Raw genomic sequence first — 19,436 nt, 5'->3', positions numbered from 1 at the left:
AACCAATTTCTAGAACATTTATCCTGTTTCTAATCTCTGTAATTTAAGTTTTCTGTGATAGAAAACAGACCATCAGTTGGAGAACTTGATCGCTGTCGAAGTATACTGAATTCAGGCCAACAGAGTAACTATACCAGGGTCTAAAAGCATATTCTCAAAAAGAATAAGAAACCCACATTGAAATGAAAATGCAAATCATGTTGTTATGTGACAGCAGATGCTGAAGTCTGAGAAATTATCTGCAGCCTCACACGTATGCTGCATATGACCTCAGACACACCGAGGAATAAGAAAAAAACTTCTTTTGGTCTTAATGCAACATACTGCATTCTGTAACTGCACACATCTTACTTCTACTAACACAGACTTGGTTTCTATGCAATTACAAAAATAGCAGTGTCTTTTCTTACAAGGAAAGGTATTTTAAACATAACACAAGGCTGTGTACTCCAGAACACTGAATGAGCAGAAACAAGACTACGCATAAAATCAATTAATTTGCACTTTAACTTGGAGGGCAGATGTGAGCTTTTAACAACCCTCATTTTGTACTGGCTTTCAAAAGCTTCAGACAGACTTTTTTATACATCAACAGTCAAAATATTCAGCCATTCAATTAATGTCCCTGCTAAGGATCCCACTGTCACTAACATCATTTGGACAGGATTCTCTTCCTCAAAGCTTTTCAGGATTGTTAAATTTCGAAACTATGAATTGCTCTGGAGATATCACCTAGAATTTACGTTTGCATAACGGACCAAGTCTAATCCAACAACTTCAAAATTTGTGTGTGAAAAGACAACTTTCACAGATACTCCTTCTATACAACATATTGATGTAATAGTTTCCTGAAGGAGCAGAGAGACTTGAATCTAACCTGGAGCATTCTTCTGGGAAAGGCCTCACATTTGAGCAAGCCATAGCCATCACAGGAAAAATATTCACAGCTACTATTACCATGGAGGTTTTTTTTCCAAACTTAAGTTTGCTTCAGATCTGACAGATTTTTGTACTCAAAAGTTTCAGTGCTCGAAATTATCAGGTGGTCTAAACAAGGTACACTTTGCCCTGCACAGTCTTAGGTCTCTTGGCTTTTGATTTACGCCTTAATTTAGTCTGAAGGGAATAGCAATAACAGATGCTGACTAAGGTAAGCATTCCTTTGTCAGTTGTTCTCCCTTCCGCTTCCTCCTGCCAGAGCCTTTCAGCTTGCTGAGACAGAACAAGTATGTGGGGGCAGAAAGAAGCTCATTGCTGAGCAGGAGATCACTCCACACCTCCTGATTCTTAGCCCAGCAGATCATCCTTCTTCCCTTGGCACAATTTCATTTCATGCCACATCACCAGGAATCACCATATCCTCAGCCCATGCTCAAGAAAATGAGGAAATGAAGAGGTATATGAACTACTCGGAGTAATTACGTAATTAATTCTGCTAAATAATACTACCTTGAAATCAGAGCCTTCGTGGTTCAGATACCTACCTGATTGTTGATGGTGTAGTTAAGAACCTTATACCATTCATTAATGAAGCTGTCATTATCAGACTGAATTAAAAGCTCAGTTCCTTGGCGGGTTTTTAGCTTTAAAGAAACAAGAACAGATATTATCAGAATTGAGAAACATACTAGAATTCCAAAATTAAATTACATCAAGTTAAACTTCTCTCTGGCACGACTTTCAGATGATAAATAGCTACTCCAAGATCAGTAAAAGCAGAAAATAAGTCTTTGTAAAATTTAAAAGCATGTCCTGTACAGACATTAAGAATGGACATTTCTTACAGGTACCAGAACAAACATACATGTTTGATCTAGAGAGAAGAAATGCAAAAAACCTGAACTAAGTTTAGAGATAATTTTTGAAGTGCTTAAAGTTTTGCATTTAAATAAAATAATTTACCTCAATAACATTCTTTTTGCTGGATTTGTCCTTTGAAGCCCAGTCAATCAATGCCCCTTTGAGATCCACTGTAAATTCTGGCTTGGACTGATTGACGCCAAACTTCTGGAAAAAAAAAGGAACAATGATGATGAACTTAAAATAAAAATAATAAAAGCTTCCAACATATATGGTCTTGCAATCCCTAAACGTAAGCACTGTCACACTTGATTCACAGCCTACACAACATAACAGAAATACAGTATCCTGCCACAAATAAACTGACATAATATCAGGAAAACTGAAACAAACGAAAAGCACCAAAAACTCTTTACACATGCCTATCAGAAACTGCTCGGCCTAAAGACTTTAAAATTCCAGCAGTTTTAAATGCTGATCAGATTTCAGCAGAGACTTGTTCCTATTGAAAATGGTAGAAGTCTATAGAGAATTTGATTATAGCTTGATTCTTGTCAAAATAGTCTCAAGCACCTTCAGTTTTTATATTCTCAGAACAACTTTTCGTTTTAAATGTTGCCAGTGATGCTTTTCATACTAAATCTATTTAGTACTTTCCTTTAGTGTCTCTAATGCAATACTGGAGAATACCCTAGTAAATAAACAGAAATCAATTTCACTGTCTATCTACTAAAAAACAAGTAACCGAAGCGATAAAGAAGCATTTAACCCACAATCAATCCTTCAAGTAATCTGGAGGAACACAGCAGGAAGAAGGGCTATTTTTCCTTCCTACTTTCACAATTATGCTGGGTATAACCACTTCTGCCAGGGTCACAGTCTACATCCCCTAGCTTTAAAATATAATTTCTCAAGGAAGACAATTCGCAAACAAAAAGCTCTAACCGTTAATAAGTTGTTGGCTGCTTGGTTTTTTTTTTTAATGTATAGAGAAAGCTTTAAGTCAACTAGCTGCAGAACAGAAGACCGATGTACATTTGGGGACAGTCTGCAGCATCGGATCCATCACAAAAATTCTTTTCTAGTTCTTAAATATTAATAATTTAAAAATATAAATTTTGTGCTCATGTGATGACTCAGGATGACCCAAGTCTCAGGACAGCTTCCTTGCTGCAAACACCACAAGGCTTCCAGCCTGTACTACAACAACTGTACCTGAGGTGAGAAAACACAGTTCAGAAAACAGAACTAATCTGCTGCTTCTGATTAAATTCACAGCAAGGATGTTAACTAATGCTAATTGCATTTTAGAAAGGCTGTTTACCGCTAGAAAATCTTCCTGCCTGATTCCTAAGGGCAATTAAATGATGATCAGAATGAAACAAACTAACCTGTGAAATATGAATTTGAAAGAATACTTCTAATTTACCCAATGCCAACTAACATCCGAAAAAACCTTCTGCTTTCTATCTTGATTCTCAGATTTCTCATCTACGAATGTGTCTTAATAGCTTTTGGTAGAGACCCAGTTCAGAAATGGAGTTCACAACAACCTTGGTGCACGTTGAAAAACATTTAAGGTTTGCCACTGGAGAGAGCATGAGACTAGTGCTGAAGTCCTCTGCAAGATGAAGGATTTGTTACAAATGCCTTCCCCATGATGCTGACCAGCAAAGGAGATGACCTGCAATGGGTGAAGTCAGTTAACAACAGCCATTGTTTAGACCACAAGGAGCACTGCCCTCCTGCCCTCTGGTATGCCCCAGTTTGCAGAACTCCAGGTGGCAGCTCCCACTGCTATCTCAAACACCACTGTACTTTATCCTTTTTTTTTTATTATTATTATTTTTTTTATTATTTTTAAAGCCTGGCTACCTTCAGAATGTCTGAGAAACACAGGACAGTCCCCCCAGAAAGAGGAAAAAAGCCAGATATTGCTAGTGGCAGGAGGGAACAGCAAAGCACTCTAAGCTTCTCTACAAAGCACCTCTAATATACCAATGTATCATAGACTTGTCACAAACTAAGAATTTCCTCGAACGAAAAAGTTCTGCCTTCTGTCCCTCCTATGAGCTTCTCTGCCACAGTTCTTTTCTGTGCCTGGCTATGCGGAAATGAGAGGTCAGCAGCCATTTCCCTCTGCAAATGCTTCCAGGAGTAAATTCTGTGCAGGGCTGCTCAGGTGCTCAGCTTACAAGGGTTTGCAAGAGGCAACTGAATCCTCCTGAAGCACACAGGTTTTCTTGAGTGCAGTAAGAAAAGTTGTCCCTTTAGCATCTGCTTCCACCTAGACGAAGTCTGCTTCCTGAAAACAGAGCGCATTGCTAGGCCAGCACTGGTCAGGGTACATTCAGTCCTTACTCTCAATTCTGACTGGAGTTCTCTTTTCAGCTGTCAGGGAAGTTTCAGACAGCAGAAATGAAAGAGGGAAGAGGTCTAGAACATGGTGCTGAGAAATGCCCTAACACAGTAAGATGTCCTAGAGTCTCTTCTGACAGATTTTTCTAGGAAAAAGAAGTAGTCATGGGATGTGCTTGTGCAATTTTCAAAGCAGAGAAAACTTCCCCTTTTTGGAAAGCATAACATTTTTTTTCTTCATTCAGACACAGATGCTGAGTTGCCAGAAGACTGCCTTGAAGGTGTGTGCTGACATCAGAATCACACTTTCCAGTGTTTTCAGGAGTTGTCTCCACATCATGGGAGCCTGCACAGGACAAACCACACAGTCTGTAGCGGGATATATTCCAGCTTGTTTTGGAAACAGAACTGGGTATTATGTATAGGAAGGCTTTAGGATATACAAATGACATCTGCCTTTCTAATAATTCTGTTCCTAATCAGTTTAATAGAACTTTCTAATCCCACGTCTCCTTCAGAAATAGTACTGAGGGAAAGATGCTTCTTTGGGACTGGTAACGGACCTTCAGAACTTACAGCTTGGACAAGAAAAACACGAAGATATTCTATTTTACCATAGCAGAATTATGGAGCTTTTTTGAAATGTACCTCCAATAGAAGTATTTACATTTCAAACATTTCTCATGATTATCAGCTGAGCCCTGTATACTCAGCTGTGCAATACTGGTGAACTGTGGCAATATACACACAGCACTCTTGTACGCTATAAGGAGTGGAATGACACAGTAAACAGAGCTTGCCCACATCAACCATGCACTTATTCCCTTGATCTTTAAATGGGAAGTTTACGCACTTCTGGTTTACCACCACCATACCCTACACTGAGGAAATGCAGCTATGTAATAATAGGGTTGACAAACAAATCTTTTAAGTAATTGCTATTTGCTGTGCTTGTTTTTCTTTCTGATGCCCCATCACTAATACCTGTCAGTAGCTATTACAACTCATTCACAACAAAAGAGAAAAGCTTTCAACATACAGAAAGAACTGCAAGAAAGGGGAGTGAAATCCACTATTTCCTTTATGGAAAGTAGCATTTTGAAGAATATAATAACACATAAAAATTATGCGGCTTCAACACACACAGGTTCACTGGACAGAAACAGAAAAGGCAGCTGCATCATTCTTAGCACAAGCTTAACTGAAAAAGCCTACCGTTACTGCCTCCTTACAGATAATAATAATAACAGAGCCATGGTAATCAAAAAGGTCTAATATTTTCAAGAGTCTTAACTGAACCCAAAATATTTAGCACTCTCTCCACTCTGCAGAGAACACAGGAGAGATAGCAACGTAGTTTTAGTGATCACCATTATTACAGTCCTCAAAAAGTCAAAGAAATTATACATTGCTTTTAATGTTATATATATATATATATATTATGTATATATTATACTTTTTTTCTTTTCTGTGAAAGCTTTAGTTTGATTCTGGTTAAATTAATAATCAGCACTAAGACATTACAAACTGCTTATATATTAAGCTTATATAGCCAGTCAGGCCTTTTTCTTTCTTCTAACAAGAGCCTTAACTAATTTCTTCTCTTCTACCTTGAAACTACCATATTAGCTACCAACATTTTATCAGTTTCCAATAAAGAGTTCTTCCAAGCTTCAAAATATGACCAATACAGATGCTTAAATTATACTTAAAAGGAGTCCTACAAATTTACATCAGCTTTCTGTATGTAGTATATAGCCAGAACATCCTTGAGCGTTTTTCTTTTCAGGTTTTTTTTTTCTGAATGTGTAACATTTACATTTTTATTTCAGTTACAGTTGAGATTAACTTATATCATGTACATCATTGTATCAAAGGCACCATAGAGACCTTAAAAACAGTCTGAATTAGTTCTGTTAGAAAGAATTAGACACTGTACCTATTTAAAAAAACCCAACCATACCATGCTGTTTATTAGTTAAGACACTAGCGATTCAAACATTAGGCAAATTTGGGATTATAATTCTGGCACTGATGAACCAGATGATCTTTGTACTTTGCTCCATTAAAACAACTACAGCATTATTGCAATACACTTTTGTTAATTTGTATCTTAAAAAAAAGGAAAAAAAATTGAAAAAAGCAAACTGGATACATAAGGTGTTATTTGAAGTGATAAAACTTAACAAACCTTGGGAAAGTTTAGATTTACTTTCAATATTAGTGGCAAATAGCCTTACAGGGACAAGAGGCATGCAACAAGAACACATACACTGATAGCTGAAACTTGGGCAGAGTTTACATAGGTGACAGCAGGTCGACGACTGAGAGCATTTTTCCAAGAAGAAAGCAGCGAGAGCAAGAGCTCAGGGATTGAGCCCCCTTGGCAAAATGACTTGATGAGAAAAAGGAAGAAAAGTGATGAAGTCACAAAACAATGCACAAAAAATGATATGGTTATATCAATTACTAGACCACTGCTGAACAAATATTCTTCCGTTAAGATGAATAGGCAAAGAGGAAACGTAGTTCTTCTCTCATGTCAGACAGACTTGACTTTACTCAACTAAAACACTGATAAAGATCAAAGCTTCTGACAAGAGAGTTGGAATTTTCAATGTCCTCCAAAAATCTTGTGCGCAAAGATCAAAAAGAGTTGAGCAGGCCAAATGCAAACACACACACTTTTGATGCCCTCCCTTGACATTCTCAACTTAATTATAAATACAAGTAGGACCAACAGAATAAAGTTGTGTGTACCGTCAGGTACTCAACAATTTCACACAGAAATATTCTATATAGTGACCACGACACTTTGGCTGCAATTAAATTATAAGGATTTGGTAACTTTTTTTTCCCGACTGAACAACTGTTTGAAAGGTGTAACACAACTAACACTAGTCTCCCTACACAAGCAGAGTTACATGACTGTCTTTTTACAGATCGTTCAGTCTGACATACATCCATTTATAACCGTATCATACATTCAGAAACAGTGATATAATAAGCATAGTTAAAATAATGCGTTGGGCTTTTGTTTTGCTTTTTTTCCATCAATTGTTAAATTTGGATTAAGAGTATTAAGAAGTTTTTTGGTTAAAAAAGAAATAGTATTCTTTGTGCACAAAGACCAAATATCAAACCTCATCCCTGAATGGCTGGGAATTTTCCAGTTCATGAAGTAGGACAACGAAAATGAACTTGACTGAACAATAGACAGTGACCAAAGGGCAAGAAGGAAAACAAAAGAGCAAGTTTTAAAGCCTTCCAAATCCTAGCACTTCCTGCTTTGAAACTCACCTTTTAAGATTCTCCAATATTTCTTCAACATATTTTGTTTCTGAAGTTGATGTATGAAAAGTAGTGCACAAGTTTTTGGTTTTTTTTATTATTATTTCTCTCATTTGTGCATAATACTAACTATATTTACCTAGTGTCCCAATGTATACAGGTGGGAAAGCCAGTAACTTTCAGATGTACATGTTTCTGTTCATTTTTCTGCGCTTGACCCTCTGATGTGCATCATATTCCCTTCCTCTTCCCACACTCAGTATGGGCATATCTCCTTAGGTCATAAAATCCACTTTCTACAACAACAGTGCAATTCACCTTATCTCATGCTTCTAATCCTTATTCTTTTTTCCTTCCTGTTTTCCATGTGTTTGACCACCTTGTCCAACTTCACCATTTCCATTCTCTGCTACCCTCAATGTTGATATTTGTGCAACTTTACCCACTTTCCTGCAACGACCCCTTCTACAAAATGGCAGAAAAAAACAAACTCAGTGCTTTAGAAAAAAATGGTCAATATCAATTCGCTGCCCAAAAAGAACTGCAGCAGAAGAAAGTGGGTCAAGTAAGAAGGACCAGCAAAGCACAGCAGTGCAGTGTACATCAGTAAGATGAAATTTTGTTGAAATCAGCATGATAATATCCTAGAATAACCAACACCATATCTGACCTCTCTTTAGCTATTATAGGAGATCTACATTCATTTTTAATATCAGACCTCCAAAAGTGGGTAAGTAAGCCATAGATAATTAACCATTTTTATACCGACTAATGTAGGAATGTAGCATGATAAACATAGCCAATTTAACTATAATGCTATTAAACTAGAAATTAAAAATTGAATAATCATCACCAGCATGACATTTTTCTTTCAAAATAGATGCAAATACATATCACACATTATGTGGATATAACACAAAGTTTGAAGCCATCACTAAACAATAATACAGCAATACTACGTGAGCATTTTCTCTTGCAACTTAAACATTCTGCTGCCTACCAGCTATAGGAGTCCTTTTCATTTATATTATTATTTAAATATTCCCATGCAACAAGCTAAGCCTCCAAGTGTCAGATTATTTGTTTTAAAGTTACATCTGGTTATTACCTCATTCTGTATTAAAATTATTTTTCTGTATCCTTCCCTGACTGCCCATCCCATACATAAATGCTTTTTTTTTTTTTTTTAATTGTGCATACATATTGGTACTTAAGACCAATAAACAACAAGACTTTAATTTGTTGTGCTTTATGACGTTAACACTGAGAAGAAGGTGAGGCCTTGTTCCAGAGCTTACCCAGCCAGTTCCACTTCCTTGCGTTTTAGTGAACAGCAGCGATGAACCTTGTAACACCGCCCAGGATGACATCCAATTCTTTCTGTAAATATTTGTAAACAAAACATAATACATTGACTTCAAAAGCAGATATTAAAGCTGTCTATAGTTGTTGCCCAGCTGACTTGCATGTTAATATACTTAACCATATATATTGTCATTAGTGCCACCAGTAAGTCTTAATTGCTCGCATACTTGCAGAAGGGAACATATGTTAATTGTCCCAGCCTGACCATCAAAATCTAAATCAAACCTAATTAGTAATGGAAGCAGTTCACCAGAAGGAATGCCATACAATTATAATTTCAAAAGGGCTAATCTGGAATGCTCAGCCTACTGTGTTCTAAGGAGATTATGCCAAAGTACTGCATAATTCTGAAATTGACTGATCACATCCAACTGGGATCTAAGTGTCCCACTTTTATGCAGTAAGCTCATTTACACTAGCAACAAAATATTTGTTACACATCCAAAAAAAATACAGAAAAGGAACAGATCAGTTCTTTAGCTGACAGTTTTTGTGCCCGAATATCTGCCCCGAGGTTAAAAAAAAAAATAAAATAAAAAGCTTTATAAGCCCTAACAATCCATTCACACTGCCTAAACATGAATTATTATTGAACTGCTCTCAAAGTGACAGGACAGTCACGTTGCATCTTTCTGTAAAGCAGTCCAATAACCCAGATCAATGATTCCAAACAGATTTGACCTAAGTGATGAGAGTGTAGTGCACCAGCAGCAGCTTGCATGAGCCACCATCTACCCCTTCCTACCAGGCTCCTAGGAGCAGCTCTGGGGAACTAAGCTGGAGATCAGATCTGCTGCCCACCTGCCCTGGAGTAGGCCAGAGAGTCTCTGGAAGATCAGCTGTGTGCTAACAATTTACTCCTCAAGAAAATAATGCTCCATGTATCAGAAATGTGGGGATGTTGATCTAGACATATACAATTCTAGACTTAAGAAAATCCCTTTAAAAAAATTAAAGGTAAAAAAGCAAACCTAAATTAAATCTGAGGAAAAACCACATTTAGACAGTATTTGGTACTAACTCCGCAAACACTAGAATTAAGTTAGACAGTATTAGTTGGTTTTACGTTAGCATTTATAATGCAGGTACCTGCCTGTGAAGCAAAGAAAAGAAATTAGAAATGAGGCCATTCATCATGTACAGGTAGACTAGCATTTACAGATATAAAATATCTTGCCCACTCATATGTACATGGACTTCTAAAAGTTCAAGACCTACCGAACTTTCTTTCCATTTTCTGTAATTTTCGTCACATTCAATAATCCATACTTCTCTTGACCCTGCAAGATGGAGTAAGGCAAATTAAAAAGAAAATTTGTTTTTATTGCCATCACATCACTGAATTCAATCCCCTCAAAGAGTCAATTTCTGGCAACAAGCCATCTTTGCCAGTGTTACAACTTCAAGAAACTGCTATAAGTATATTTAAACATGCAGGATCGGTAAAATTAAGATTTTCCTGGGAAAATATTACAGTATACCAATTACTGTTAAGAAGGTATAAAGCTTTCCTTCTTTAGGGCCTATGTTCTTTTCAAAGAAAACTTAAAACTTTTGTGGTACAATACAGTGGAAATTTTAAACAAGGAAATATTGATTTGTATAATAGTAATTTTGTGTTTGTGTCTTTTACTAAAAAAGGAAATATTTGACAAACAAACAACCTAAATTCTTCAACAGAATTCTTCCAACTCACGTTAAAGTAATTGTATATTTTAAATAAATCATGCCTGAACTGCATAAGACATTAATATGAGTTTTCAAAACAGATGAGCAAAACATTCGATGTCCTATCTTTTCTTAACCCCCAGTAAAAGATTAGAATTTTAAGCTACTTAATTATGCACCGTTGATGAAAATCATTTATGTTTGTATGCCACTGTATAAATTTGGAGATCAAGCAGTGAATGGCATAAAAAGAACACTGAACAAGAAGGGTACGTTTAACGAACAGGTGAATATTTCTAGTTTCTGTGCAAGAATAAGAAAATAAGGGATATTCGGAAAAAAAAATAGTGCAGGATAAAAAAATTGTCACTTGTACTACACTCAAAACAAGCTAACAAATCCTACCATCTCCAGTCACTCCAGCTTTGTCCCATCAGTTCTTGTGTTTTTCTTTATCAATTCCTTTCAGTTACACCTCTTAACAATTCCCATTTCAGTAGTAATCTATTAGTTGAAATAGTCAACTAGGGCAAAGATCTAAGTTAACTTTATCATAACACAAATGTCCTCAATTTTAGATCCAATGAAAATAGAAGATATTTAGAGGAGAATGCTAGAGGAAATATCTCAAATTTAAGTGGACCACAGAGTAACTGCAGAATACAGTACAGAGAGGAAAACTTGACTCTGACAGCATCTTCATCAGACACACAGATCTGTATTTCACGAACCTTACAGGTTTTTATTCTTGTGTTTCATGCAGTCCACATTAAACACAAGAGATGCGTTTTCAAAGATAGCATTTATCTGGTGGTTCACATGCTGTTTTGGTCCATTAGTAATTGCTTGTCTTAATCTAATATCTCTCTTGGGTCAGAGTGCTTTCCTAAGCCAGTGAAAATAGACATTATTTTCCAAAACTAGGATTTCACTGACTGAGTAATCCACGCTCACTTTGTGAAACATTCTGTGATATTAAAAAATTACACATGGAACTGGTAGCAATGTTCCAAAAAAGAACTACTTGGAAAGCCTATCATAATGCCTTACCCAACAGCAACACTAGAGGGTACTAACGAGAAAATAACAGTAATATTTGACTAGGGGGAAAAGGAGGAGGGATGTCTAAATAGCAAAACAAAAATTCAATTTTTTTCTGGTAATATTAAGTTCCGGAGACAGCTAAAGAAAACGGATTTTTTTTTCCTATTGTTTAAAACCAGTAGTGAGTTCTGCTACAAAATCCAATGTTTCAAGATCAAGCAAATGTTCACATTTCAAACTTCAACTGAGGCAAAAAAAAAATCTGTTTAGCATTCGTAACAAGTCTTTATCAAGCTTAAGTTTCCCTCCTGTTAGTTATTCTATGAAAGCAAAAAGACAAGTACTACATCTTTTCAAGGAGATGAAAACAAGTGAAAAATAAAGATATCAGATCATACGAACTACTAGTGACTAATGACGACGATAAACACTGTGGATACAGAAAGTTTATTTCTGCTTCTAACGTTCCAGGTTGCTAGGCGTGAAGGCATGACTTGGAGGAAAAAGTCAATCCTACATGATTTGACATAATTAAGCTAAACATTCACTGTGGAATAATCCACTCACACAAAGCTGTTTTTAAATCAAATATATCTATCCTTTTTTTTTTTTTAAAGCACAGTTGGATGCAATACATTCCTTTTATAGAGTTATCAGTTTAATCCCATTATTTTTCCTCAATAACAAGCAAGTTTACTATCAACTATCTAAACATGAATAGCATGTTTCTACAACATCTATTTATTTATTTAAAGAATTTCCATACTGACTGTGGCTTGATGCTTCGGTGAAGAAGGAGAGGACTCATTTTCAGGAAAACTGGCCTTAGAAGAACTTGATGATTCCTACAGAATTTAAATAATCAGTGTAAGTTATCCTTTCTCACAATTCTTTTTTTTTTTTTCCCAATTAAAAAATAAAACCTTTTCCACCGCTTAAAGGCACACTCTCCAACTCCCTCCCCACTCTCACAAAAACAGGTTTTTTTAAGCATTCATGATATTCTGAAATACTTGTATTATAAACCTGCTTAACTAAACAGTGTTCTTACAATACTTACAGACCAATAAAACCAGATTACTAAGTACGTACCCATTTGAAAAAAGAAGTTAATACATACTTTATAAGCTTAAATCAAAGCTTTCACCCATATTAAGGAGCAGACTTTTTTGTATGACTGCAATCAAATAATGAAGCATGGTGCCTGTAAGGGCATCACGTGAAAAACAAAATTTGAAGAACAGACTGCTTCTGTGTGGTCAATAAATTTAAGATCAGCACAATAAATAGTTAAACATGCAGAAAAGCATATACCAGCTCTGTTAACTTTTCTGAGTCGTGACAGTTAATTTCCTTACAGTAAAGGATGAAAAACTTCTAGAGATTCGCGTTCTTCTTTTAAACTAGACATTAACGATGGATCAAAAGAAAATTACCATGCCTGAAAACTAGAAAAAATGCTGGAACCAAAAAGGCATGTGTGTTTCCTCTGAAGTACTGCCTGCTTTGCAGAAATATACCCCATGAAAATCTGGTAAAGAATTTCAAATAGAAGAAAAACAGCATTTGGTCTTCATTACTTCCTGTGTGTTTCTCACCCTCCCCCCTTTTAATTCCCTTGATAGCTCTCCCAAATTCTGAGCTTCCATTTGAAGAGAAGTGTTTCTTTTTTCCCTGCACACCTGCACTGTAAAATCCACTTAATACATCTGCCTACAGAAGCGGCACTCTGACTCTACCACTATCTCTTTGACTGTTGCACTGACAAACAACACTAGCATTCTTAAGAACAGACTAAACGTTCCACATTTTCAGATGCTCACAGGACAAAAATGTTCAAATTCAGGAAAGACAACAGGGAAAACATTAAAAAAGTAGCTTCCCTAGGTGACAGCTAAAAAGCTAAGTACGGGTTGATGAAACTACCTATCCGAAAACCAGTTGCTGTTTTTACATTTATTTCATTCCATACTTTTCATACACTAAGCAGCTCTGGAAGAAGACAGACATTAACTAACGCTTTATCACACACTGCCTCTAAGCAGTACATGTAATACTGGTAATAGAATGGGTGCATCGATGCACGAAACAAATGAATGGTCTCCCTTTCCTTACGCAATATTACATCTTTAATTTTCTTGAAGCATTAATCTTGTGCTTTATATAAATTTACATACAGATTCTTTATCATTAACAAATGCACGCCGCCTGCATATTTTGAAGCTGTTAGAATTGCAGTAACTTTAAGCTACTGACTTAAGACTTCAGAAATGTGGTTTATACACAGTTTCTCTTGGTTACTACACTAGACATTTGGACAGTTGCACATTTGTTTCACTGGGCTTAAGGTCTTGGAACTTGACCACTGGGTATTGAAGTAAACAGCTCCACCAATTCAAGGCTTTACACGAGCATCTTCATTCAGTGCTGAGCTACATAAAGGCCAATCCAAAGCAAATGTAAAACTTGTAAAAAAAAAAGTCTTCCTTTAAAAGCATGGCTAAAATTTTAATTTATTGCCAGCAGAAGCGTTCATATCTGTGAAATGTAAACTTTACATGAAGCTAGGAGATTCCCCTCAGCTTTGATTTTGCAGGACTCCATCTAGCCATTCAAACACATGCAACAACACATTTGATACAGAAAGATGCATAAGAGGAGCAGGGAGGATGAAGGAGGGAAAAGACACCATGGAATTGCTAAAACTAAACTGATGCATCTAGATGCAGAGTGGGCAGCTGTCAGCCAAGCATAATCTCTGGGTCCTCAGCACTACATAAGACATATTCTAAACTGACCGCTCCAACGCTTGAAATCAAATCCAATAAATTCTGTTCTGAAGAACTAAGTCAACACATGGTAACTCACTTGCCTCCTTTTCCACAACACTCCATTCCTACAAGAACTACTGAGATATCCCAGAAGTAACAAGTCAGGCATGCAACATTCTGCGCAGTAGATCATTTTCATTACTACTACTGTGTTTTGTCCATTTGTCTTTGACGTGTGCAATTATAAATGCCCACTTCGTTCTCCATACTCCTAAAGCTACACTAATGACATTTAATTTCTCCATGTATCTTTGCAAAAAGGAAGTTTACAAGCCAGTTCGCTGGCATTTTACTGTCAGTAGCCAGTGCAAACACTTCAGCATTAAGATGCATTTCTGTTTCCATGAATCTTGGGTCTGACTGCTGCGAATTTACAGAAATCAGCAAGTCATTCATTCCCCCCCACAACACCAATTTCAGTTCCTCTCTGCTTACATCAGCTCTCCTCATGCACTGGCAGAATGTCACAGTGCAAGCAGGAATGGCTGTGACAGAAATCAGAAGAGAGACAGGCAGAGGAGGAACAACGGAGAGGCTCTGTCCCCATGTTTGCTCAAACAGAATCTGTTAGCTGATAGTCCTGAACAGACTACAAAGAATGTGCCACAGAGAATGCATAGAAAACAGCTTCTGTTATTACTGACTCAGCTCTGTTCTAACAAAACTCCCAGCTCAACTCTGAAGACGAGTTAAAAACCAAGCATTTTAGCACTTTCAGTACTGTGCTCTGCCCTTTAACAACAATATTACAACCCTGCTGTAATCAAGCACAACTTTTCCTCTTTGCATATTACAATGGACATTTGAACTGTCATTAAAGGGATTCGCTCACTACATAACACCACTAATTGTATCTTTAATCTATGAATACCTCAGCTAATATTCTGCCACGTTTAAGGTGGATTTAATATCAATATACCTTACAAGGGAACCTTGCCCACATTCACATTTCTTGAATTTAAAACCTGACTACATTCCCAGCCTAAACTGAATTACAGGAAATTCCCAGTTTTAAGTAAAATGACTATAAACATCAAGCTCCAAATTAACACCAGTTAAGATATTTCAAGGTTAACAAGAACAAGGCTACCACTAACAAAGAAACAGTACTAAAATTATCAAACAGTTCTTGGATTTTCAGAATGTTACCAAACAGTGATACAACAGAACATAAAAATGAGATTTCAGAAATTCATGCATGGCAGTTTCTTTTAAATACTTCACAAATTGAAAACAGTTCACTTTGCAGCATGCTGTTTAACTTGCTCCTACCTTATCGTTGGTGTCCAACACAATTGTGCTGTGCCTCCATTTTGTTAAAACTATTGGTTCTTGTAGCCTCCTGTCCAGACTCCTACTCTTTATTATATCTCTTTGCTGCTGTGGTGAAGCATTATACTAAAGAAAAGAAAAATTGAGCTATAAGTAGGATCTAATTCACACAAAAAAAGGCCTACATCTTTACAGTACAAACTTTCAGATTCCTGATTTCATCCAGGCGTGTGAAAATAGCCTTTTTCAAACTTTGCTTTTAGTCTTCAGAACTGTCCTGTCTATAGTAGTCCTCTCTACAGACAGATGTTTGATAAAAGCTTACTGCAACCACCTGGCATATCAAGAACTAGCAGGCATCAGAATAAACATAAGAGTTAAACATTCAAATCTTCATATTGCATTGACAGTAAAAACTGCCTGTCAAGTCTTACATAAGATGAGGATAACCCTGCTATTCTACAGTAAGCCATGCAGATTAGGAGCATTTAACTGAATATAACTCTATTTGGCCCAAAGGTTTCCTATGCTTAAGAGAGTAGACACTAAAAGGTGAGGACTTCCTTTTTCAGAAAAACTACACCAACTACTGTTAAGGGGATTTGCTATTGCGCAACATATCTAAGTGTAGAAAACAAGCATTTAGTAGGAAATAATTTTAAGACTTGGCAGAGTTTTAAGAGCAAGGGAGACAGACAGAAGATCGATGATCCGATAAATCCAACTCAACAACATCCAGAGATGAACAGGTTGAGAAAACATGAAGGCCATGAGAAAGATCCAGCATTTAACTTTGATTCAGCTTTGCAGCATACATACAAGTAGCAGAGCCATTTACGATCATCACCAACACCACTGAGGTAGCATTATTAAGAACTATAAGAATATATCAAGTGAAGTTTAACACTGAAAGTACAAGGAAGAAAAGACTACATAAGATTTATTTGCTTTTTACAAAGTCAATAACAATCTCATTCTCTCTATTCAGTGTTAGTAGACTGAAATCGATACACAGAAACATAAGGAAGTATGCGTGACATGTAAAGGACTAGAATCCAGTGGGTAAAATGTAACATAGGAAAGTCAAATATTCCTTTTACTGAAAAAAGGCAAAAACTATCCTTGACATCACACTGAATTCTACAGTTTCACTACTGATTTACTACTGTAAACCCAGAGCCTCAGGTCTTCAAAGATGGTAACAGATACTGACAAAGTACAGCAAAATTAAAGTTGAATAACATAAATGCCAAATTCAAGCTGATTAACATAATGAACTTAAACTTAGTGTCAAAATAACTAACATTACTACCACCATGGCAGAGACTGAGATAGAAGCTTTGTATTTTAAAAGGAATAGAGTTCATGCTCCAATAAGTCAACAGATACTAACACGGTAATGACAACTTCAGCATTTAAATTATTTCAACATGCACTACAGTGTTAAAACACTCCCAGCTGAATAAATGTTGTAGTACAGAGAAGAAAATTCAGTACACCACGCACAAACAGACGTGTGTTGGTTGGCACTGTAGAGATTTGCAACTGAGATTGCACTGACTTTGTACTGGTTTCAGCACATTTACATTCATACGTCAACTGTTACCTTACAATGGTGAGGTTTAAGCAATTCTGAGTTTGTTCCTGCATTAAATCAAAGATGAACAACCATTCACGCTGCAAGAAATCTAACGCCAGCTTACTTTCTTTACTATCCATACAGATCCTCCTACAACTCAAACTGTGTCAGCAAGATAAGCAATATGCAGCAAAATTGCCCACATTGCAACTAAAATGTAAGCAAGTTTCACTGAAACTATGCCTAAACAGCAGAAGGCTGCTACAGTGTTCCTCGCAACAGTTCTAAAGCACTGAAATAGACAGTTCAAATATGTTTTTGCTATGAAGTGAACCATTTATTTAATATATATTAAATACTTAATATTGACTAAAGTCAAAGACAGACTTTAAAGTATCTTGAATTAAAATCTGTCTTAAGAGCTAGAATATAGTCACAGCCTGTTTACAGCTGATCAATATTTAAAAAGTGCCTTTGATAGCATCACAAGCCATTGGGAGCAGGTAACTCCATCCCAAGGGAAAAAGGGCCTGTAAGGCAAGGCTGACACTCCAGTTTTATAAAACATACTGCACAAGAAAGCAACAGTATATAGATCTAACTAACAAAGAACTGCTAACAGTTCAGGAACACTGAGCTGTGCATCTTAGCAGCTTCAGTACTTTGTGCTGGTGATACAACCAGTGTTAATAAACTGACAAATCTTAAAAAAGAATGTTTGACATCTTTTCCTGCATTTTCTCACAACAAAGGTGTCAGTTTTCACTCAAGTGAACAACTGAAAGTTCAAGTGAAAGGAAACAATTTTCACTCAAGTGTTCATGGTTTGTCAGGTATTTTTTCTTCTCTGTGAACAGCAGAATAAACTACTAGGGGAAAAAAGAGAAAGCTAAGTACTTCTGGGCTCATTACGAGCTTCTGCTTCTAAAATAAAGGGACTGATTTGTGATTTCCAAAACAAATTACAGTGAGATATAGATACTGCTTCGGACACTGGATTATCCAGGTGAACTAACCATGCACCACAATGGATAGATGCCACTGGTCAGAGAGAAGCAGCCAGGATGCCAGTTATGCAGTCAGATATCTCCTTGGTGTCATCTTGAAGACCAAGACCAGGCAAGGGCCATACAGAAATTACCCTATGACACCACATGCTTTAGCATCACATCTTAAGAAGATGCTATCATTTTCTTAATTCTCAAATTCTTAATAATGCAGCAGAGAATTCCAAATATGCAGACTACTGCTCCTTGAGAAATTTCCCCAGAACTCTAGCTCGTCCCAGTAAGTCACCCCCTCTCTAACACTCCCAGTTTGCTCCTCATTTGACTGCCAGTTCCTCTTATCAGTAAGTGAGGACATCAGCAAACTGGTCATACTCCTACAGCAACCATGGCTTCTTGTTACACCAGCTCTTGGTACAGGGTGAGGACACTGATGATATTAATTTAGTTAACACAGAGTTATTTTCATTGTAAAAGTCATTCAGTGCTTTCACTAGCTAATTGAAAGCTTTCTTTGCCTCACTGTAAATTTTTCTAACCCTCTCAACTGGCTGAATAATTTATATTTAATCTTAAACTGATAATGTGGCATGGCTCAAGGCTCTGTCCTAGCCTAATTGTGACTGAAATAAATGCAACACCTCCAAGCTATTTGTAGCAGTTGTCCTCATTCTTAGGGAGATGACACAGATCTGTCAGCTTCAAGACAGAGAACAAAGATTCTTCTTTGTTTGTGCTAATAACAGCCACAGCCAAAGACAAGGAATTAGGTGGGTGACGGGAGAAAAGGGTGGGAAGCAGCTGACAGCTGACAGTGAAACTTGGTTAAGACCCAGTGATAGAAACAGGTCAGGGATTAAAACAGGAACATTTAAGAATATTCTGATATCCCATTATCCATTACTACCTTATATACTCTACAATATTATTTGAAGTTTTCCCCAGTAAATAGTCTGAAATTAAGTTTTTTTTTTTTATTACAATGTTGCTTCAGAACAAAAGGATTTCTCCAATGCTGCAACTGTGTTTGGCTTTGAATAAACTTTTCAGTGCTGTGACTGAACTAACATCAAAGCAAACATTTTGCTATTCCTTATGAACTAAATAAAATGCTTTTCTTACCTTACATAAATAGAAATGAAACATTTCTTCGCTGCCTTTTAAGGACCTTGTCCCACCGCTTCCTTTCTTTCCTTGGAGAATTAAGGCTCCTCATGTTCC

General features: G+C 36.7%; 1 protein-coding gene across 11 annotated transcripts in view; it reads right to left on the bottom strand.

Annotated features, from left to right (window-relative positions):
* ARHGAP12 (Rho GTPase activating protein 12) overlaps positions 1-19,436 on the bottom strand; it is a 72,923-nt gene that overhangs the window by 9,799 nt on the left and 43,688 nt on the right. For 7 of the 11 annotated variants that reach the window (XM_021386188.1, XM_021386191.1, XM_021386194.1 and 4 more), the window contains 6 exons: positions 15,630-15,755; positions 12,297-12,371; positions 10,033-10,094; positions 8,748-8,829; positions 1,903-2,007; positions 1,485-1,583 (listed from right to left, as the gene is read on the bottom strand). In XM_021386188.1, coding sequence (XP_021241863.1) covers positions 1,485-1,583; positions 1,903-2,007; positions 8,748-8,829; positions 10,033-10,094; positions 12,297-12,371; positions 15,630-15,755 — 549 coding nt within the window. The remainder of the gene's footprint in view (positions 1-1,484; positions 1,584-1,902; positions 2,008-8,747; positions 8,830-10,032; positions 10,095-12,296; positions 12,372-15,629; positions 15,756-19,436) is intronic. The other 4 variants (XM_021386193.1, XM_021386196.1, XM_021386199.1 and 1 more) reach the window with 2 other exon arrangements.

Source organism: Numida meleagris, chromosome 2, assembly GCF_002078875.1.
Source record: "Numida meleagris isolate 19003 breed g44 Domestic line chromosome 2, NumMel1.0, whole genome shotgun sequence".
NCBI classification, from domain to species: domain Eukaryota; kingdom Metazoa; phylum Chordata; class Aves; order Galliformes; family Numididae; genus Numida; species Numida meleagris.
The sequence above is the reverse complement of the archived record's forward strand: the minus strand, read 5'-3'. Positions and strand labels throughout refer to the sequence as shown.